The sequence below is a fragment of the Scyliorhinus torazame genome, chromosome 1 (genome assembly GCF_047496885.1).
Source record: "Scyliorhinus torazame isolate Kashiwa2021f chromosome 1, sScyTor2.1, whole genome shotgun sequence".
Taxonomy (NCBI): Eukaryota; Metazoa; Chordata; class Chondrichthyes; order Carcharhiniformes; family Scyliorhinidae; genus Scyliorhinus; species Scyliorhinus torazame.
Genome location: NC_092707.1, coordinates 38,436,695 through 38,460,187, shown reverse-complemented (window position 1 = coordinate 38,460,187; position 23,493 = coordinate 38,436,695). Strand labels below are relative to the sequence as shown.

Here is a 23,493-nt window from a genome sequence, read left to right as displayed (position 1 = left end):
TTTTGAAAAACAGAATTTAAACAAGAGAATATGGAAGAGGGACATATTTTTAAGATTTTCTTGCTTCATCCCTTGTTGGCATGGCATGTTAGATAGCTTTTCTTTGACACAAAATCATCAATTACATCATTGTAAGTAAAATCTTGTGAAGGTGCACTTTCAAGGATAGAGTGTGGAGCACGGAAGGGGAGTGTCATGTGAGAGTACATTAAGAAATAGGTGTTAAAGAAATGTACCTTTAAGAAATGACTGTTTATCAGTGATGTCAGAGAGTGGGTGGAGCTGGGCTGTCTGTCAGCTTTTTACTTTTGTTTTAGGCTGTTTGCTGCAGGGAGTGTTTTAGTTTCGTTTTCAGAGCTGGATAGCTGCAGTCACAGCCAGAAGGAGTATTAGTCTCTCTCTCTGTAATACAAAGACTGGAAATCGATCCTTTGGTGATTTAAAACTAATAACTGCTCTTAGTAGTGACTTTAACCTGATGTGCTTCTGTTCAAAGATTTTTTATTAAGTCTTCTGGATGTTAAAAGGACAGCTTACGGATTACATAGTGTTGTATTCTTTGGGGGATGTATTTGAATTAATGGTTGCTAAGATGTTCATTGTTTGTTTTAAATAGGTTAACTTGAGTTAATAGAATAAACATTGTTTTGCTTTAAAAAATACTTTTTCCATTTCTGCTGTACCACACCTGTAGAGTGGGCCGTGTGCTCCCCATACTGCAATCTATTCAAATTTGTGGGTCAGGTGAACTCCATGATACACTTTGGGGTTCTCTAAACCCTGGCCTTAACAGGAGAAATTCCTGCAGTGTATGCAGGAGAACTTTCTGGAACAGTACATTTCCAGTCCTACCAGGAAGCAAGCTGTGGTGGACCTGGTCCTTGGAAATGAGGCAGGGCAGGTGGAGAACGTCAAAGTGGGGGTGCAGTTGGGAAGTAGTGATTCAACATTAAATTGGTAAAGATTAAAAATCAGTCACAGATTAAGATTCCAGACTGGAAAAGGGCAAGTTTTGGGGATCTAAAAGTTGAACTGGAGAAGATTGATTGGACATGCATTTTGGTGGTTTAAACAAGCAGTGGATGAAAAATGGGAGACTTTCAAAGGAGAGATGAATAGGGTGCAAGCTAGGTACGTACCCATGAGAAATAAATACGGGGTATCCACAGCTAGAGTACTTTGGATGATGAAGGATATTGATGATAAAATAAGGAAGAAAAAAGATGTATATGATGTATGCCGGAATAATAATAGCAATAGAAATCAGGAAGAGTATCTCAAATGCAGGAGAGAAGCTAATACTGGAATAACGAAGCATGAGGAAAGGATTGCAGGTTGTGCAAAACAAATAGCAAAATGTTCTTCAACCATATTAATGGTAAAAGATTAGTGAAGGATAGAGTGGGGCCCATAAGGGACCAGCAGGGTAAACTGCTCACTGAAGCGGAGGGTATGGCAGTGGTACTAAATGAGTATGTCGCAACTGAGCAGTATAGTGATAGATAAAGAAAAGGTTCTAAAAAGGCTGGCAATACTCCAGGTAGAGAAGTCGCCAGGCCTGGATGGGTTGCATCCTAGATTGCTGAGAGAGGTGAGGGGGCATATTGCGGAGTCGTTGACAGAAATTTTCCAGGCCTTTATGAACACAGGATTAGTCCGGCGGACTGGAGGATTGCAAATGTGACGGCGTTGTTTATGAAAGGGGCAAAGGATAACCCAGGAAATACAGACCTGTCGGCCTGACGTCAATAGTGGGAAAACTGATGGAGGCCATACTGCAGGAAGAGATAAATATACACTTAAGAGAAAAACAAGTTAATACTAGACAGTTAACATGGCTTTGCCAAGGGCAGGTCATGTCTGACAAATTTAACTGAGTACTTTGACAAGGTGACACAGGCAGTGGATGAAGGTGGTGCCGTGAATGTTGTATATTTGGACTTTCAGAAATTCAGACTTCCATTTGATACAGTGCCACTTGGCAAGTTGGTTAGCAAATTAAAAATGTTTGAGATTGATGGGTCCTTGGCAGCATGGATTAGAAGTTCGCTAAGAGATCGGAAACATAGGGTAGGTATAAATGGGCATTTCTCAGACTGGAGACGAGTAGAAAGTGGTGTTCCCCAGCGCTCAGTTTTGGGATCCTTGTTTCTTCTGATTTATATAAATGATTTAAAAGTGGATGCTGAGAGTAAAATTTCTAAATTTTCAGATGAAACTAAGCTAGGGAGAATAATGAATTGTGAGGATGACGCTGAGCGACTTAAAAGGGACATTGACAAGTTGGCCAAATGGCAGACACCTGGCAGATGAAGCTCAATGCAGCGAAATGTGAGGTAATGCATTTTGGTAGAAGAAACATGGGGAGACAATTTAGGCTCAATGGTACAACTTTGAGGGGCGTAAGGAGCAGGGGGACCTCAGGGTTCAAGTGTATAATTCTCTGAAGGTGGCCAGGCAAGTTGAAACAGTTGTTAAGCAGGCTTATAGCATCCCTGGATTTATTAAAAGAGATATTGGGTTGGATTCTTCCTCCCCGCCGCCGCAAGATCAGCATGGTCGAGACGCGGCAATGGAAAAGTCCATTGATCTCGGCCGGGATTCTCTGGTCGTCGGGCGAGCATGACTGGAGAATCCCGCCCATAGAGTATAAAAGCAAAAATGTATTGTTGCAGCTCATCAAATCATTGGTCAGACCACATTTGGTGTCTTGTTATCAGTTCTGGGCACCTTATTTAAGGAAAAATGTTTAAGCCCTGGGGAGAGTGCAGAGGATATTAACTAGAATGAGATCAGGAACGAGGAATTTTAGATACAAGGAAAGATTGGAGAAATTGGGCTTGTTCTCCTTGGAGCAAAGATTAAGAGGCAACCTTATTGAGGTGTTCAAAATTCTGAACAATTTTGGGAGGGTACAGAAGGATATTCTGTTCCAGCTAGTTACTATGTCAGTCACAATTTCAAGATTGTCAGCAAGAGAGCTAGGGGTGAGATGAGAAGAAACTTCTTTACTCAGAGTTGTTGGGGTTTGGAATGCGCCACCTGGAATAGTGATGGAGGTCGATTCTGGAGGAGGTTTCAAAAAAGAGCTGAATATATTTCTGAAAGTGATGAATTTAGAAGGCTACGGAGATAGGGCTGAGGATTGGGACTCGTTAGGTTGCTCTTCTGGGAGTCATTGCAGACACTATGACCTCTTTCTGTGCTGTAAATAACAAACAATCATCAATATCGCTGAATTTGTCAAATATTCCTGTCTCATTTTACTTTGCAAATAATTTTTCACTCTGTTCAAATTTGTCAAAGATTCCTGTCTCATTTTACTTTGCAAATAATTTTTCACTCTGTTCAATACAAGTAAGGAACGTTCACTGGAAGCATTTGTTGCACGTATTGTTATAAATATTTTCAAAAAGTTTTCACATTTACAAACCATCATGTACAAGCCTATACAAATCAGCTGGTGATCTCGAAGCACAAAGCTCATCATTACTGATTAAATGAATTAATTGTTTCACTTCATTTACAAAAAGATTTGCATCATATCCTCCGGGTGGAATTCACTTAATTTCTTAATGCAGTGGTTTTTAGCATTCTCATCCAAACTTCTGTTGAAAAGCACTCAAAATAAATCAAGTTTTCTTCAGATTCACTTCTACTCTGCAATTACATCATTATTGTGCTACAATTAACATTGAAAGATTCAATGATTACCTTCTTTTTCCCTTTTGAAGTGACTCCATTGGGCTGTATTCTTCTGCCCCGCCTGCTGTAAGATCGCGACGGGCGAGACGCGGACAATGGAGAAGTCCATTGACCTCCTGCAGGGTTCTCCGGTCGCCCGGCGATCGCGGCTGGAGAATCCCAGGCCCATTGTCTCTGGTTTCATCGAAAAATTACTTCCTCCATTTGTATTCTTCTTATCTTTTTGTTAATGTTAGTGCCTCTGCTTACACTGAACTATACTCATTTTAAACTACCATGACAAAACATTTAACTGAAGCTAACAATTGTGCAGCAATCAATAAAGTTGTATCAACATTTTGCAGCAATTTGCTGACAGCATAAATTCTTTGGAGTAAACGGTTCCACAAAACAGTAAAAACAGCAATATTGCACTTTTCAAACTTCTCTGCCAACTTTCACTCCGGGTTCCTGGTAAGATCCTCCGCCGGCAGCAGGATCCACCATCCCGGTTAGCCGGCCACTGAGGTTTCCCATTGTGGGCACCACATGCTGTCGGAAAATCCTTGGGCGTGAGTGCGCAGCTGGCAAAGCGGAGGATCCTGCCGACGAAGAATCCAGCCTTGGATTTTCGGAATTTGATGCAGCTATGTCTGATAATGTTTCCAGTATATCACCAAAGTTCCGTTTCAAAGCCTAAACAGCATCTGCATGAACGGACCACCTGGTGTCACAAATTCTTTTGACTGTCAAATGTTTTCCTTGTGCCTGCTCCAAGCATGATTGTAACATATTCCACCGATCCGTGGAAACCAAATCAAAAGGCATACAAGTTTTTAACAAAGTCAAAAGAAGTGAATTGCTGCCTCACAGGATTCAGCTGCAGAGATGCAGATTAAATTCAAGGGGTGGCTGGAACATTGGATGACTAATAATCAGTGGCTTCCATTGTCAGCCATGCTTTTAGGCCAGAATATTTTCCTGCCATATTTCCAGCAATATCGAAGCTCTGCCCACGATATGTTTGATGTCCAAAACAAAATTTGCAACGATTTCAAAACCTGCTGTCTCCAGACATTCAGAAGTGTGCGATTGTAACTGGACAAACAGGGAAATCCGCTCTCCGACTTCACCATCACTGGCGACATATCGTAAAATTAATAAAAGCAAATTACTGCGGATACTGAAATCTAAAACAAAAATGGAAAATACTGGACAATCTCAACAGGTCTGACAGCATCTCTGAAGAGAGAAGTGAGCTAACGTTTCGAGTCTGGGTGACTTTGACAAAGGTGCCTCCTCAGCCCTTGCATCTTACCGAGCTCTGCTCGACGCCAAACTCGGGAGCCATGCTGGCTCATTGGCTGCCTACCTGGCCTCCTCAGTCCCCTGACCCTGGGTCAGAAATTGCTGCTTCTTTTTTAATACTTTTAGGTCACCCACCCTCCTCAACCCTTGGCAGGGGGTCGTGAGTGGCCACGCTACTCCCCTTGACGACTGCCGGCAAGCTCCTGTCTCTTCATTGGCACTCACACGCACACACCCCCGAGATCAGCTCAACGTCTATGCTGCTGGCTCAGGCTGTCTGCCTGGCTATCTGGCCTCCTCAGCCTTGAATCAGAAACCTGGCTGCTGCTTTATGGAAAAATGCTGGCAGTCTGTGCAAGCTGTGAGGTAAAGGTGTGTAATTTACAGCAGTGCTAGGTGTGTGAGGTAAAGCTGTTCGGCAAGAGTTTTGATTGGTAAACAATTGTTAATGAGTAAAATAGATGTTGTGCATCGAGCAGTCTCTGAGAATAGTAATGAGATATGGATTCTCAGATGCTTTCATTGGCATAACCTCATATGAGGCCAGTGAACGTTTTGCACACTGCATCTAGATCTTTGGAACTTGACTCCAAGGACTAATTACCATAGCTAGCCTTCTGAGTGTTTGCCCTGAGGGCCATCTGGTCTCTAATCATCAACACATTTTCAATCAATTTTTACTGTACAATATTAGAAATTATTGATGCCCACTCTATCCCATGTTGTGTCTTATGGAAGTACAGTGGCGCCATAGTTATATTATGTCACCGGATTACTGAAAACGTGAGTTCAAATCCTGCTATAACAGTATTTAAATTCACCAAATTAATAAAGCTGGAATGAAACGCAGGTATCAGTAATGGTGACTACTAATTTAGATGATTATTAAAAACCCGAGGTATGAATTTTTAGGATGGTGGGTGCTCGGCCTTCTTTATTCTCCAAAATCCTCCAAATTAGTTAAAACCCTCTCCAACAATGCCAGTTAATCTTTCAGCTAGAACATTAATTCTGGCTTTATTCATGTATAGCCATCCCCCACGTCTTTCCTCAGAACAAGTCCAAATGCACTATTTCTTCAACCATGCATTTACCTGCACTATCTTCCTGTTTCTATATTCATTAGCATCTGGCACAGAAGTAATCCTGAGACTACTATCTTTGAATTGTGAGGATGACGCTGAGCGACGTAAAAGGGACATTGACAAGTTGGCCAAATGGCAGACACCGACCTGGCAGATGAAGTTCAATGCAGCGAAATGTGAGGTAATGCATTTTGGTAGAAGAAACATGGGGAGACAATTTAGGCTCAATGGTACAACTTTGAGGGGCGAAAGGAGCAGGGGGACCTACTTTTAAATAATTTTCTCACTTCAAAAGTCTGCTGGAAGGATCTCAACAGCCTTTCTACATAAATCGCTGGTTCATACATGGACCACGGCTATGGATATTCCCCTTTGTCGCACTAAATTTCCTGCGCCCACCTCGGTGATGCCCTTTACACGCATACAGGAAAAATGATCAAGAGAAGAAAATCAAATATTAATAGTATACCTGTTGGTGAAGACAACGGTGTTTCCTCTTTATTTTCATCTGCAATTAAATGAAATCATATTTAGAGGTCCAATTTTTAATTTTTTTATTCATGAAAAATGTTTCCAAGACAGTTTTCAAAAGTGTATAAAAATTTGAATAAAAGTACGGGGTGGGATTCTCCGGTCTCCGACGCCGAAATCACGTTCGCCGATCAGCCGGATCCACGTTGGCGCCAAAATAGGGGTCGGCGCCGCTTTTGCGGTGCTCCGCCCCTCCAAAATGGCATATTCTAGGAGTACGCCGCACGCCATCGGGTGGCCTCAGGACGTTTCTTGAGGCCCTACTCCTGATGCTCCGCCCAGGATGGGCTGAGTTTCAGACGTCGTGGGTCATTCATGCCATGTTGCACGGCCACGGACCCGGCAATTTCCGGCCGTATCGGCAGCGAGAACTGGGTGCTCTACACTGCATTCCTACTAGCCCCCCAACATATGGAGGATCGGTGGCCGTTTTGCACCACTTCTTCGGTCGTAAAACGCCACCGTTCCCACACCGGCATCAGGACATAGTCTCCAAATCGGAGAATCCAGCCCATGAAAGGCAATGGGTCACAAAAATCACTGCAGCATGCACATCATAAGAATTCAATCTTAACATATTCGCTGGAATTCTCCGGCCGTTGGGATTGTCTGTTCCCGCCAGCAGTGCACTCCCGCCCAAGGGTTTCCCGGGAACGTGGGGTGGCTTCAATGGGAAATTCCTTTGTCGAGCAGCGGAAACAGAGAATCCCGCCGTCAGCTAACGTGTGCTGCTGAGAAACATGCAGCTGGGGTGCCGGAGAATCCAGCTTATTGTCTTTATCGTTTTTGCACAGAGTTCTGAATTTACTATACTTTAGAATCAGAACAAACTGAAATTGTGAGCAAGAAAACAAAATCTAGGTTTTGGGGAAACCAATATTTTCAGTTCAATTGAGAGAAAATCAGCTGAAAACTGGAATGGAGGAAGCATTCCAAGAGAGTTCTCCCATTTTTCGTCATAACTTCATTGGAAACTCTAAAGCACTGGGTGGTATTTAATACATAGATACATAGAAGATAGGAACAGGAGGGTGCCTTTTGGCACTTCGAGCCTGCACCGCCATTCATCACGATCATGGCTGATCATCCAACGCAATAGCTTAATCCTGCTTTCTCCCCATAGCCTTTGATCCCATTCTCCCTGAGTGCTATATCTAGCCGCCTCTTGAATATATTCAAAGTTTTAGCATCAACTACTTCCTGTGGTAATGAATTTCACAGGCTCACCACTCTTTGGGTGAAGAAATGTCTCCTTTTATCTGTCCAAAATGGTTTACCCTGGATCCTTAGACTGTGACCCCAAGTTCTGGACTCCATCATTGGCAACATCTTCCCGGCATCTACCCTGTCTAGTCCCGTTAAAACTTTATGAGTCTCTATGAGATCCCCCCTCATTCTTCCAAACTCCAGCGAGAACAATCCCAACCTAGTCAATCTCTCCTCATATGACAGTCCCGCCATCACTGGAATCAGTCTGGTAAACCTTCGCTGCACTCCCTCGAGAGCAAGAACATCCTTCCTCAGAGAAGGAGACCAAAATTGCACACAATACTCCAGGTGTGGCCTCACCAAAGCCCTGTATAATTGCAGCAACACATCCCTGCTTCTATACTTGAAACATCTTGCAACAAAGGCCAACATACCATTAGCCTTCTTTACCGCCTGCTGCACCTGCATGCTTACCTTCAGCGACTGGTGCACAAGGACACCGAGGTCCCGCTGCACACTCCCCTCTCCCAATTTACAACCATTCAGGTAGTAATCTGCCTTCCTGTTTTTGCTTCGAAAGTGAAGAACCTCACACTTATCCAAATTATACTGCACCTGCCATTGATTTACCCACTCGCCCAACCTGTCCAGATCATGCTGTAGGATTCCTGCATCCTCAACACAATTCACCCGGTCATGTGAGAGTGCCTTTAAGAAATGGGTGTTTATAAATGGGTATGTATATAAATATCTGTAGTGAGAGTACATTTAAGAAATGGGTGTTTATGACTGCAGTGGTGTCAGAGACTGGGTGGAGCTGGGCTGTTTGTCAGCTTTTTCCTTTCGTTTTAGGCTGTTTGCTGCAGGGTGTGTTTTAGTTTGGTTTTCAGAGCTAGGTAGCTGCAGTCACAGCCAAAAGGTGTATTAGAGCCTCTCTCTGTAATCTAAAGACTGTAACTCGATCCTGGTGAATTAAAACTAATAACAGTAGTGACTTTAGCCCGATGTGCTTCTGGTAAAAGGTGTTTTAAGTCTTATGGATGTTAAAAGGAAAGCTTAAAGGATTAATTCTCTAAACCCTGGCCCATAACAAATTGGGGGCTTGAGGGGTATAAAAGTCTATCTAATGGATTGGCTTAGTGAACTTAAGGACAGTGAGGGGTGAGCATATTGTGGTTGCTTTTCAGGTGTGGTATTTCAGTTTAAGTAGGGAGTGTGTTGTGAACAATGGCCCTTTCAGAGGCTCTGAAGTTTTTGGGGGTGGAGACGGTCACACACAGTACCTTACGGATAGAGACTAAAAGCAGACTGTTAGATTTGGCATAAACATTGCAGTTAACATTACCTGACAACATGCAAAAAAGATGAGGTAATTGTGGCAGTGGCTAAGCATTTAAAGTTGCCTGAGATACAGTTTGACTCATTGGCAATGGCAAAATTTCAGTTGCAAATTAAACAAATGGAACATGAGAAAGAATTAAAGCAGCTTGAATACGAAAGGTATAGAGAAGAAAAAGAAAGAGAAAGGGAGATACAAAACAGGGAAAAAGATAAAGAGAGAGAGTTTGAACTTCAGAAAAATGCCATGAAACATGACAGTCAGTTAAAATTGGCAGGCGTAAAGGGAAACGTACAGTTGGTGGATAGTGATGAGGCGAGTGAGAAAGAGCGTCATAGTCGAAGGCTTGGTGGGAATCTATTTAAATATTTCAAAGCATTGCCAAGTCTTATGGATTTGACGAGAAGGAGGTATATGCCTTTTCCATTTGATTTGAGAAGATGGCTAAACAAATGAAATGGCCACAGGATATGTGGGTATTACTGATTCAAACAAAGCTGGTAGGTAGGGCTAGTGAAGTGGTTGCATTAGTACCGAATAAGGTATCTGAGACATATGAGGAGGTGAAAAAATCCATCTTAGGTGCATATGAACTAGTGCCTGAAGTCGACAGACAAAGGTTTAGAAATTTAAGGAACAAATTTGGTCAAATATCCATGGAGTTGGAAAGGATCAGAGTAATTTTGATAGGTGGATAAGGGCTTTGAAAATAGACCAAACGTATGAAGCTCTCAGAGAAATTATGCTTTTGGAGGAGTTTAAAAATTCAATTCCTGATGTAGTGAGAATTCATGTGGAAGAGCAGAGGGTTAAAACTGCAAGATTAGCAGCAGAAATGGCAGATGTGAATTAGGTCATAAGGCAAAGCTTGGTTTCCGTCATCAGTTTCAGCCTGTGAGGGATAGAAACTGGGGATATGAGAAATACTCAAGAGGTAAAGGTAAAAGTGATCTGATGGGAGATAATAAGGAGAGTGTACCTCAGATTTAAAAAGAAATCCAGGAGGGTGGAAAAGAAATGAAAAGTTTCAAATGTTTTCACTGTAATAAACTAGGCCATGTGAAGTCATAGTGTTGGTTTTTGAAGAAAAGCACTGGGAAAGCTGATGTGGTAAAACAGGATAAGACAGTGAGGTTTGTTAAAGTGGTAAAGGAAAGCCCAAGTGAAGCGAAGGAGGTGAAAAGATTGTACAGCCTGATCACGAGGTGATTGATAAGAAGGTGCCAGATCTCTTTAAAGAATTTACTTGTGTGGGTGAAGTTTACTCATGGGTATCAGGAGGAGCAGGTAAAGAAGTCACAATTTTAAGAGATACAGGAGCGAGTCAATCTTTAATGGTGAGAGATGAGGAATTATGTAGTTTGGGAAGAATGTTGCCAGAAAAGGTGGGACGATGTGGAATTCAGGGTACGAGGAGTAGTGTTCAATTATATAAGGTAAGGTTGGAAAGTCCAGTGAAGAGTGGTGAAGTGGTAGCAGGAGTAATAGAGAAACTATCTTGTCCAGGAATACAGTTTATCTTGGGAAATTATACAGCTGGATCGCAGGCGGGATAAGCCAGTGGAAAATCAGACAACTGAAGTGTTGAAGGACAAATATCCTGGGATTTTTCCGGATTGTGTCATAACAAGGTTGCAAAGTCACAGGTTAAGACAGGAGGAGAATTCAAAGAGTGAAGATGAAGTTGAAGTGCAATTATCAGAAACGATTTTTGATCAGATGGTTGAAAAAGAACAAGAACAGGTGGAGGATGAGGCGGAGTTACACCAAAAAGATGTAGAAATAAATCGGATGTATCAGAAAGCATACAGGGAAGAGGAATCTGCGTGTATACGCAGGGACGGGACATCACAGTAAAACGGACAAAGACCCACACAGACTTAGCGGACAATTTACAGTACCCCGGAACCCCCCATGAGTGTGAAATCATCTCGCCCCACCATAATACAGGCCCCTTTATAGCTAAAACACCCCCCAGAAAACTAACCACTCCATCTCAGAGCCCCCCTCACCCGGACACGTGTGACCCCATTAGGATCTATGTGGATGGATCTTCCACAGTCTTGGATGGGCAACGCATAACAGGTTGTGGGATTTATGTTGAGGACGTGCAGGGACGCGCCCTTGAGGAAATCGCATTAAAATTACGCAGACACTTAGACACGCAGGCGGCAGAGCTTGCGGCCATCGCCTACATTGTAGAGCACCCAGATTCCTTCCCCAGCCCAGCAGACATATATTCAGTTAGCCTATACGTCTGCAACAGCCTCACAGAATTTCTGCCCCTCTGGGAAACAAGAGGATTTGTTTCCGCGGATGGGAAACCACTCCCCTCAGCCCCATTACTCCGCCATATTTTGCAAAAAGCCAAGGACAGGACCTTTGGCATTATAAAAGTCCGCATCCACCATCGTTCCTCCCCCCCTGGAAATGTAAAAGCCGACGCACTGGCTAAGGCAAGATCCAGACATGGGTACTGTTATAACCTGCCTGCTTACCATTGGCTGGGGACTAATGACTATCCCACAATCCTGTGGGAGTATGAGCTTCCCCAATGAGGGGGGCGGAGAAACCACGAGTAAACTCCTAGTATAAATGAAGCTGGCCAGTTCAGGAACCAGCAGGAAGGAGTATGTAGCAAGGGAAGTTACTGCTACTGTTATGTATATATGTTACAGTAAATAAATGTTATTACTTTGTATCCTTAAAACTCGTGCAGGATTCTTCGTGGCCCTTACAAAACTGGCGACGAAGGTTAAAGTGAATAGCTGTCGACACTGCTGAAGCCACCTCCCTGGATTTTTGTTGGATACAGGTTGGAAGTTGTTTTCTTTTTTTTTATTAAATATTTTATTGAAAATTTTTGGTCAACCAACACAGTACATTGTGCATCCTTTACACAATATTATAACAACACAGATAACAATGACCTATTTTATAAACAAAAAATGAATAAATAATAAATAACAAAAATGAAAACTAGCCCTAATTGGCAACTGCCTTGTCACAAGTAACACTCTCCAAAAATATAATTTAACAGTCCAATATATAATTATCTGTAGCAACGACCTATACATACTATACAGTATATATTAACAACCCTGAGAGTCCTTCTGGTTCCTCCTCCCCCCCCCTCCCCCCCCCCCCCCCCCCTCCCCCCGATCCTGGGCTGCTGCTGCTGCCTTCTTTTTCCCATTCCGTCTATCTTTCTGCGAGGTATTCGACGAACGGTTGCCACCGCCTGGTGAACCCTTGAGCCGACCCCCTCAGGACGAACTTAATCCGCTCTAGCTTTATAAACCCCGCCATGTCATTTATCCAGGTCTCCACCCCCGGGGGCTTGGCTTCTTTCCACATTAGCAATATCCTGCGCCGGGCTACTAGGGACGCAAAGGCCAAAACATCGGCCTCTCTCGCCTCCTGCACTCCCGGCTCTTGTGCAACCCCAAATATAGCCAACCCCCAGCTTGATTCGACCCGTACTCCTACTACTTTTGAAAGCACCTTTGTCACCCCCATCCAAAACCCCTGTAGTGCCGGGCATGACCAAAACATATGGGTATGATTCGCTGGGCTTCTCGAGCACCTCACACACCTATCCTCCACCCCAAAAAATTTACTGAGCTGTGCTCCAGTCATATGTGCCCTGTGTAATACCTTAAACTGAATCAGGCTTAGCCTGGCACACGAGGACGACGAGTTTACCCTGCTTAGGGCATCTGCCCACAGCCCCTGCTCGATCTCCTCCCCCAGCTCTTCTTCCCATTTCCCTTTTAGTTCATCTGCCATAGTCTCCCCTTCGTCCCTCATTTCCCTATATATATCTGACTGTCCTTACCATCCCCCACCCATGTCTTTGAGATCACTCTGTCCTGCACCTCTTGTGTCGGGAGCTGCGGGAATTCCCTCACCTGTTGCCTCGCAAAAGCCCTCAGTTGCATATACCTGAATGCATTCCCTTGGGGCACCCCATATTTCTCGGTCAGCGCTCCCAGACTCGCGAACTTCCCATCCACAAACAGATCTTTCAGTTGCGTTATTCCTGCTCTTTGCCACATTCCATATCCCCCATCCATTCCCCCCGGGGCAAACCTATGATTGTTTCTTATCGGGGACCCCCCCCAAGGCTCCAGTCCTTCCCCTATGCCGTCTCCACTGTCCCCAAATCTTCAGTGTAGCCACCACCACCGGGCTTGTGGTGTAGTTCCTCGGTGAGAACGGCAATGGGGCTGTCACCATAGCCTGTAGGCTAGTCCCCCTACAGGACGCCCTCTCTAATCTCTTCCACACCGCTCCCTCCTCCTCTCCCATCCACTTACTCACCATTGAAATATTAGCGGCCCAATAATACTCACTTAGGCTCGGTAGTGCCAGCCCCCCCCTATCCCTGCTACGCTGTAAGAATCCCTTCCTCACTCTCGGGGTCTTCCCGGCCCACACAAAACCCATGATGCTCTTTTCAATCCTTTTAAAAAAAGCCTTCGTGATCACCACCGGGAGGCACTGAAACACAAAGAGGAATCTCGGGAGGACCACCATCTTAACCGCCTGCACCCTCCCTGCCAGTGACAGGGATACCATATCCCATCTCTTGAAATCCTCCTCCATCTGTTCCACCAACCGCGTTAAATTTAACCTATGCAATGTGCCCCAATTCTTAGCTATCTGGATCCCCAGGTAACGAAAGTCCCTTGTTACCTTCCTCAACGGTAGGTCCTCTATTTCTCTACTCTGCTCCCCTGGATGCACCACAAACAACTCACTTTTCCCCATGTTCAATTTATACCCTGAAAAATCCCCAAACTCCCCAAGTATCCGCATTATTTCTGGCATCCCCTCCGCCGGGTCCGCCACGTATAGTAGCAAATCGTCCGCATACAAAGATACCCGGTGTTCTTCTCCTCCCCGAAGTACTCCCCTCCACTTCTTGGAACCCCTCAATGCTATCGCCAGGGGCTCAATCGCCAGTGCAAACAATAATGGGGACAGAGGGCATCCCTGCCTTGTCCCTCGATGGAGCCGAAAATATGCAGATCCCCGTCCATTCGTGACCACGCTCGCCACTGGGGCCCTATACAACAGCTGCACCCATCTAACATACCCCTCTCCAAAACCAAATCTCCTCAACACCTCCCACAAATAATCCCACTCCACTCTATCAAATGCTTTCTCGGCATCCATCGCCACTACTATCTCCGTTTCTCCCTCTGGTGGGGCCATCATCATTACCCCTAACAACCTCCGTATATTCGTGTTCAGCTGTCTCCTCTTCACAAACCCAGTTTGGTCCTCGTGGACCACCCCCGGGACACATTCCTCTATTCTCATTGCCATTACCTTGGCCAGGACCTTGGCATCTACATTTAGGAGGGAAATAGGTCTATAAGACCCGCATTGTAGCGGGTCCTTTTCCTTCTTTAAGAGAAGCGATATCGTTGCTTCAGACATAGTCGGGGACAGTTGTCCCCTTTCCTTTGCCTCATTAAAGGTCCTCGTCAGTACCTGGGCGAGCAAGTCCACATATTTTCTATAGAATTCGACTGGGAATCCATCCGGTCCCAGGGCCTTTCCCGCCTGCATGCTCCTAATTCCTTTCACCACTTCTTCTACCTCGATCTGTGCTCCCAGTCCCACCCTTTCCTGCTCTTCCACCTTGGGAAATTCCAGCCGATCCAAGAAGCCCATCATTCTCTCCCTCCCATCCGGGGGTTGAGCTTCATATAATTTTTTATAAAATGTCTTGAACACTCCATTCACTCTCTCCGCTCCCCGCTCCATCTCTCCTTCCTCATCCCTCACTCCCCCTATTTCCCTCGCTGCTCCCCTTTTCCTCAATTGGTGTGCCAGCAACCTGCTCGCCTTCTCCCCATATTCGTACTGTACACCCTGTGCCTTCCTCCATTGTGCCTCTGCAGTGCCTGTAGTCAGCAAGTCAAATTCTACATGTAGCCTTTGCCTTTCCCTGTGCAGTCCCTCCTCCGGTGCTCCCGCATATTGTCTGTCCACCCTCAAAAGTTCTTGCAGCAACCGCTCCCGTTCCTTACTCTCCTGCTTCCCTTTATGTGCCCTTATTGATATCAGCTCCCCTCTAACCACCGCCTTCAACGCCTCCCAGACCACTCCCACCTGGACCTCCCCATTATCATTGAGTTCCAAGTACTTTTCAATGCACCCCCTCACCCTTAGACACACCCCCTCATCTGCCATTAGTCCCATGTCCATTCTCCAGGGTGGGCGCCCTCCTGTTTCCTCCCCTATCTCCAAGTCCACCCAGTGTGGAGCGTGATCCGAAATGGCTATAGCTGTATACTCCGTTCCCCTCACCTTCGGGATCAATGCCCTACCCAGCACAAAAAAGTCTATTCGCGAGTAGACTTTATGGACATAGGAGAAAAACGAGAACTCCTTACTCCTAGGTCTGCTAAATCTCCACGGGTCTACACCTCCCATCTGCTCCATAAAATCTTTAAGTACCTTGGCTGCTGCCGGCCTCCTTCCAGTCCTGGACTTCGACCTATCCAGCCCTGGTTCCAACACCGTATTAAAATCTCCCCCCATTATCAGCTTTTCCATCTCTAGGTCCGGAATGCGTCCTAGCATCCGCCTCATAAAATTGGCATCATCCCAGTTCGGGGCATATACGTTTACCAAAACCACCGTCTCCCCCTGTAGTTTGCCACTCACCATCACGTATCTGCCCCCGTTATCCGCCACTATATTCATTGCCTCGAACATTACCCGCTTCCCCACTAATATAGCCACCCCCCTGTTTTTTGCATCTAGCCCCGAATGGAACACCTGCCCCACCCATCCTTTGCGTAGCCTAACCTGGTCCATCAGTTTCAGGTGCGTTTCCTGTAACATAACCACATCTGCCTTAAGTTTCTTAAGGTGTGCGAGTACCCGTGCCCTCTTTATCGGCCCGTTCAGCCCTCTCACGTTCCACGTGATCAGCCGAGTTGGGGGGCTTCCTACCCCCCCCCTTGTCGATTAGCCATCACCTTTTTCCAGCTCCTCACCCGGTTCCCACGCAGCTGTATCTCCCCCAGGCGGTGCCCCCCCGCCCATCCTCTCCCATACCAGCTCCCCCCTCTCCCCAGCAGCAGCAACCCAGTAATTCCCCCCTCCCACCCCCCCCCCCCCCCGCTAGATCCCCCACTAGCGTAATTACTCCCCCCATGTTGCTCCCAGAAGTCAGCAAACTCTGGCTGACCTCGGCTTCCCCCCGTGACCTCGGCTCGCACCGTGCGACGCCCCCTCCTTCCTGCTTCTCTCTTCCCGCCATGATTATCATAGCGCGGGAACCAAGCCCGCGCTTCTCCCTTGGCCCCGCCCCCAATGGCTAACGCCCCATCTCCTCCACCTCCCCTCCTCCCCCCATCACCACCCGTGGGAGAGAGAAAAGTTATCACATCGCAGGATTAGTACATAAAACCCCTCTTTGCCCCCCACATTCGCCCCACCACTTTGTTCGAACGTTCTTTTTAATAACCCGCTCATTCCAGTTTTTCTTCCACAATAAAAGTCCACGCTTCATCCGCCGTCTCAAAGTAGTGGTGGCTCCCTCGGTATGTGACCCACAGTCTTGCTGGTTGCAGCATTCCAAATTTTATCTTCTTTTTATGAAGCACCGCCTTGGCCCGATTAAAGCTCGCCCTCCTTCTCGCCACCACCGCACTCCAGTCTTGATAAACGCGGATCACCGCGTTCTCCCATTTACTGCTCCGAGTTTTCTTCGCCCATCTAAGGACCATTTCTCTATCCTTAAAACGGAGGAATCTCATCACTATGGCTCTGGGAATTTCTCCTGCTCTCGGTCCTCGCGCCATCACTCGGTATGCTCCCTCCACCTCCAACGGACCCGCCGGGGCCTCCGCTCCCATTAACGAGTGCAGCATCGTGCTCACATATGCCCCGACGTCCGCTCCCTCCACACCTTCAGGAAGACCAAGAATCCTCAGGTTGTTCCGTCTTGCGTTGTTTTCCAGTGCCTCCAACCTTTCCACACATCGTTTCTGATGTGCCTCCTGCGTCTCCGTCTTCACCACCAGGCCCTGTATGTCGTCCTCATTCTCGGCTGCCTTTGCCTTCACGACCCGAAGCTCCCGCTCCTGGGTCTTTTGTTCCTCCTTTAGCCCTTCGATCGCCTGTAGTATCGGGGCCAACAGCTCTTTCTTCATTTCCTTTTTGATCTCTTCCACACAGCATTTCAAGAACTCTTGTTGTTCAGGGCCCCATGTTAAACTGCCACCTTCCGACGCCATCTTGGTTTTTGCTTGCCTTCCTTGCCGCTGTTCTAAAGGATCCACTGCAATCTGGCCACTTTCTCCTCCTTTTTCCATCCGTATCCAGGGGGGATTCCCTTCTGGTTTACCGCACAGTGTTTTTAGCCGTCAAAATTGCCGTTGGGGCTCCTATCAAGAGCCCAAAAGTCCGTTTCACAGGGAGCTGCCAAAACGTGCGACTCAGCTGGTCATCGCCGCACCCGGAAGTCCGGAAGTTGTTTTCTATTATACCATGCCTCTGTACGGACGTTTGAATGTTTTTGATTCTGCGCTGGAAAGCTGGAACCAGTACACACAACAGATGCGTTACAATTTCCGGGCAAACAATATCACCGAAAACGAGCGCTAGGTGGTCATATTGCTCACCGCCTGTGGCCCGCATACGTTTGGGGTGATTAGGAGCCATACGTACCCAGCTGCGCCGGACACCAAAACGTTTGATGAATTTGTGAATATAGTGGGGCAACATTTTAACCCAACCCCGTCCATGATAGTCCAGCGTTACCGGTTTAATACTGCTGAGAGGACCCCTGGAGAATCCCTTGCCGATTTTCTATCCAGGCTACGCAGGATTGCGGAGTACTGTGACTATGGTGAGACCTTGTCAGAAATGTTACGCGACCGTTTGGCTTGCGGTATTAACAATGCGGCCACCCAGAGAAAGTTGTTAGCGGAGCCAACATTGACTTTTCAACAGGCCACTCAAATAGTATTGTCCCAAGAGAGCGCAGAGCGAGGAGTACAGGAGCTACAGGGAATGGAAGTGCATGCCTTGGAGCGCAACTCCTTCCATCCGAAAACGTCCCACCGCACTCCTGCGGTACCTTGGGCGAGGCAACGTCCGGACCGACGCCAGTGGCCGTCGGACATTCCTCCCCGAAGGGATCCTTCTCCAGAGCCAATGAATGAGGAGCCATGTCCATGTCAGACTTGTAGGCGCCGACCCCGTTGCGGACGGTGGTCCTGGGGGCGCCAGAGGCGCCGTCGTTCAGACCGAAACTGGGACCAGCCCAGGGGGCGTAACTGGGACCAGCCCAGAGGCCGTACCTTCCATGTGGATGAACCTGCGGCGACTACTCCTGAGGACGTGGAGACGGAAGACGACTGCTTGCAGCTGCATTGTTTGGCAGCTCCTCGTGTGGCCCCCATTAAGGTGACAGTACGGGTCAATGGCCACCCGCTTGAGATGGAGTTGGATACTGGCGCAGCGGTCTCCGTGATCGCCCAGAGGACATTCGACCGCATCAAGCAGGGTATACAGACCCTTACATTAACCGACTCACAGGCCAGGTTGGCCACCTACACGGGGGAACCACTGGACATTGCAGGAACTACAATGACCCCTGTTGTCTATGGACGCCAGGAGGGGCGTTTCCCACTTATCGTGGTGCGCGGCCATGGGTCCACCCTGTTGGGTCGGGACTGGTTGCGCCATTTGCGGTTGCAATGGCAGCACATCCTCCAAACAGTTTCTGAAGGGTTGACTGAGGTGCTAGGACGATGCCCAGATGTATTCCAGCCTGGTTTGGGGAAAATAAAAGGGGCCGTAGCCCGTATCCAAGTTGAACCAGGAGCCACGCCGCGCTATTTCCGGGCGCGCCCAGTGCCTTACGCCTTGCTCGAGAAGGTAGAAGGGGAGCTCACTCGTTTGGAGAGTTTGGGTATTATCAAGCCCGTCCGTTTTGCTGACTGGGCAGCACCAATTGTACCTGTAATGAAGCCAGATGCCACAGTTCGCTTGTGTGGCAACTATAAACTTACAGTGAATACGGTTTCCCGACTCGACCGATATCCAATGCCTCGCATAGAGGATCTCTACGTGAAACCTGCAGGTGGACTCTCGTTCACAAAATTAGATATGAGTCACGCCTACCTGCAGTTGGAGCTGGACCCTGCCTCCCGACCATATGTAACGACACACTGGGGCCTGTATGAATATACACGGTTGCCCATTGGAGTAGCCTCTGCCTGCGCAATTTTTCGACGTGTTATGGAGGGCATTTTGAGAGGTTTACCACGTGTGGCTGTCTACCTAGATGACGTTTTGATTACAGGGACGTCGGAGCAGGAACATTTGGAAAATCTGGAGGCTGTCCTTAGACGCCTTTCGGAGGCTGGAGTCCGTTTACATCGCACAAAGTGCATATTTCAGGCAAAGGAAGTAGTCTACCTAGGTTATCGGGTGGACCGCAAAGGTCTGCACCCCGTTGCAGAGAAGGGGCGTGCAATTCAACATGCCCCCGCCCCGACTGACACTTCGCATCTTCGTTCTTTTCTCGGTCTCGTAAACTATTACGGGAAGTTCCTCCCCAATCTGGCAACTATGCTGGCCCCTTTGCACCTTTTGCTAAAGAAAAATCACACCTGGGTTTGGGGTCAGCCGCAAGAAACCGCTTTCCGGCGGGTAAAGCAACAATTGTCGTCGTCTGGGTTACTAACCCACTATGATCCTGGAAAGCCTTTACTCGTCACATGTGATGCATCCCTGTATGGTATTGGGGCCGTCCTGACCCACAAGATGGAGAACGGGGCCAAGCGACCGATAGCTTTCGCCTCCCGCACATTGACTGCAGCGGAGAAGAGGTACACGCAGATCGAGAAGGAGGGCCTGGCAGTGGTTTATGCGGTGAAACGCTTCCAACAGTACGTGTACGGCCGCCATTTCACTATCGTGACTGATCATAAGCCCCTGCTGGGACTTTTCAGAGAGGATAAGCCAATACCGCCCATTACTTCTGCACGGATCCAGCGCTGGGTTTGTTGCTAGCTGCATACGAGTATTCTCTGGAGCACAAACCAGGTACGCAGATAGCAAATGCCGACGCACTGAGCCGATTGCCTTTATCGACCGGCCCCATGTCAACCCCCACGGCCGGTGAGGTGGTTGCAACCCTAAATTTTATGGACACCTTGCCTGTCACGGCATCACAGATCCGTGAGTGGACCCAGACGGAGCCAGTCCTGTCAAAGGTTCGGCACATAGTCCTGTATGGTGGGCAGCATAGGCAGCTCCCAGGCGAGTTGCGGGCATTTTCCTCCAAGCTGTCAGAATTCAGCGTGGAAGACGGCATCCTCTTGTGGGGGACGCATGTGATTGTCCTGGAAAAAGGCCAGGAGCTGATACTAACAGACTTGCACAATGGGCATCCAGGCGTGACCAAAATGAAAATGTTGGCCCGGAGTTATGTCTGGTGGCCATGCCTCGACACCGACATTGAGCAGGTGGCCCAAAACTGCTCCATTTGCCAGGAGTATCAGAAGCTTCCGCCGGCCGCGCCCCTACATCACTGGGAATGGCCAGGGCGGCCTTGGGCGCGCTTGCATGCAGATTTCGCAGGCCCTTTTCAAGGATCCATGTTCCTTCTACTAATTGACGCCCAGTCCAAATGGCTAGAGGTGCATAAGATGCAGGGGACAACGTCCTGCGCAGCAATTGAAAAGATGCGTTTATCGTTTAGTACGCATGGCCTCCCCGAGGTGCTGGTCACGGATAACGGCACTCCATTCACGAGTGAGGAGTTTGCGAGGTTCACGAAGATGAACGGCATCCGCCATATCCGCACTGCCCCTTTCCACCCGGCTTCAAATGGGTTGGCAGAGCGCGCAGTGCAGACATTCAAAAGAGGCCTAAAGAAGCAGTCTTCCGGATCAATGGACACGAGACTGGCTCGCTTTTTGTTTACGTACAGGACCACCCCCCATGCAGTGACTGGGGTAGCTCCCGCAGAACTCCTAATGGGCCGGAGGCTTCGCACCCGCCTTAGTATGGTTTTCCCGGACATTGGCGCAAAAGTACGCCGCACACAAGAACGGCAAGGACAGGGATTTTCTCGGCATCGGCCGATTCAGCAGTTTGTGCTCGGTGACCCAGTGGTCGTTCGGAATTTTGCTGGTGGTGCCCAATGGGTTCCTGGTGTAATCTTTCACCAAACGGGCCCGATATCTTACCAAGTGCAAGCCCAGGGTCGTCTCCAGCGAAAACATGTAGACCACGTTCGGTCCAGAAGACTATCCCGTCAAAAGATTCCCCGCCCCCGGAGCTCATTTCTACAGCCGCAGAGACCAGAGACAAGGGAAGGTAGTCCTCACAATCTTCCACTGGTGCCTCACTCGAAGCCTGCGCAGGTCGTTACGGGACTGAATGGAGATAGAGACGCTGACATCACGGAGGCAGCAGACTCTGACTCCGAGATGGAGACACAGGATGCATCAGAGGGGGAATCCTCGGATCCACGGGTCGTGGATGTACAACCGTTGCGCCGTTCATCACGGAAGCGCCGGTCTCCATCTCGTTACACGCCGCCTGATCCAGGGCCGCGTGCAAATGGTGTCCGGCCTGCGGCCAAACGAGTCCGACGCCCTCCTTCGCCAGGGTCTTCGGTGGATTCCTTGGACTTTGGGGGGGGAGGGATGTTATAACCTGCCTGCTTACCATTGGCTGGGGACTAATGACAATCCCACAATCCTGTGGGAGTATGAGCTTCCCCAATGAGGGGGGCAGAGAAACCATTAGTAAACTCCAAGTATAAATAAAGCTGGCCAGTTTGGAACCAGCAGGAAGGAGTGTGCAGCAAGGGACGTTGCTGCTGCTGTTATATATATATATGTTATTGGAAATAAATGTTATTACTTTGTATCCTTAAAACTTTTGCTGGATTCTTTGTGGCCCTCACAAAACATAGGAACAGCCCCGCTTTACAAGTTCCCGACCCTAACTTGCCATATGCCAGAGAAGTAGCAACCACCGATCAAACACCATCAGCAGTGCTCCGACAGGGATGCCATGACCGATTAGGACTAGTGGTCTATGCTTCCAGAGTTCTAGACCTCATGGAACAGGGATTTTCTGGCTGTGAACGACACCTGCTTGCAGTCTTTTGGGCAGTTCAATATTTCGCATATATTACAGGCCTCAACCCAGTCACGATTCTCACCGATCACACCCCCACTCAACTTTTGTTAGACGGCAGACTAAAGGACGGTTCAGTTAGCCAGGTCAGAGCAGCTCGTTGGACAGTATTACTGCAAGGCGGGGACACCTCCATAAAGCGTACCAAGACCCATACATTTTTAGCAGACAATTTACAATATGCAGGGACCCCACATGAGTGCCAGATCATTATAGCCAAACACCACACAGGACCCTTTATTCCCAATTCACTGCAGTCACATGCAGGCAGAGAGAAACCAGGTTCCCAAAACTCAGTGAACACATTTAAAATCTATGTGGACGGCTCCTTCACTGTAGAGGATGGTGTTAGGATAACTAGTTGCGGGATTTATATTGAGGATCCACAGGGACACTCACTAGAAGAGGTATCTTTAAAATTACCAGGACATTTAGGAGCCCAGGCACCAGAGCTCGCAGCCATAGCCTATGTAATTGACCACCCGGACTCTTTCCCAATGCCTGCGGACATACACCCAGACAGCATGTATGTTTGCAACAGTTTAACCGAATTCCCCTATGGGAAACTCGTGATTTTGTGTCCGCCGACGGAAAACCCCTACCCTCCTCCCTGTACTGAAACACATCCTTAAAGAAGCCGCTGGCCGCACATATAGCATCATTAAAGTTAAAGAGAAAATTAAAGTGCACCTCCCCACCCAGTAATCTCAAGGCAGACGCCTTAGCTAAAGCTGGAGCCCGCAATGGTCACTTCTGGCAGACACCCAAAGGTGTCTGGTAGACACCCAAAGGTTGGTTGCCTGAATTGAAAAGCGATGTCACCCATTATGGTGAGAATTGCCTCATTTGTGCTCAAAACGATCCCGACCGTTATGCTAAGAACATAAGAACTAGGAGCAGGAGTAGGCCATCTGGCCCCTCGAGTCTGCTCCGCCATTCAATGAGATCATGGCTGATCTTTTGTGGACTCAGCTCCACTTTCCGGCCCGAACACCATAACCCTTAATCCCTTTATTCTTCAAAAAACTATCGATCTTTATCTTAAAAACATTTAATGAAGGAGTCTCTACTGCTTCACTGGGCAAGGAATTCCAAAGGTTCACAACCCTTTGGTTGAAGAAGTTCCTCCTAAACTCAGTCCTA

The 23,493-nt window shown here is 47.6% G+C and overlaps 1 protein-coding gene across 1 annotated transcript in view; it reads right to left on the bottom strand.

Annotated features, from left to right (window-relative positions):
• Window positions 1-3,155: 3,155 nt before the first annotated feature.
• The window catches only part of LOC140413697 (NACHT, LRR and PYD domains-containing protein 1b allele 2-like), a 163,859-nt gene continuing 143,521 nt past the window's right edge, over window positions 3,156-23,493 (bottom strand). The window contains exons 7-8 of the mRNA XM_072500926.1: window positions 6,547-6,585; window positions 3,156-3,205 (exon numbers count right to left, since the gene is read on the bottom strand). Of these exons, the coding sequence (XP_072357027.1) occupies window positions 3,156-3,205; window positions 6,547-6,585 (89 nt within the window). The remainder of the gene's footprint in view (window positions 3,206-6,546; window positions 6,586-23,493) is intronic.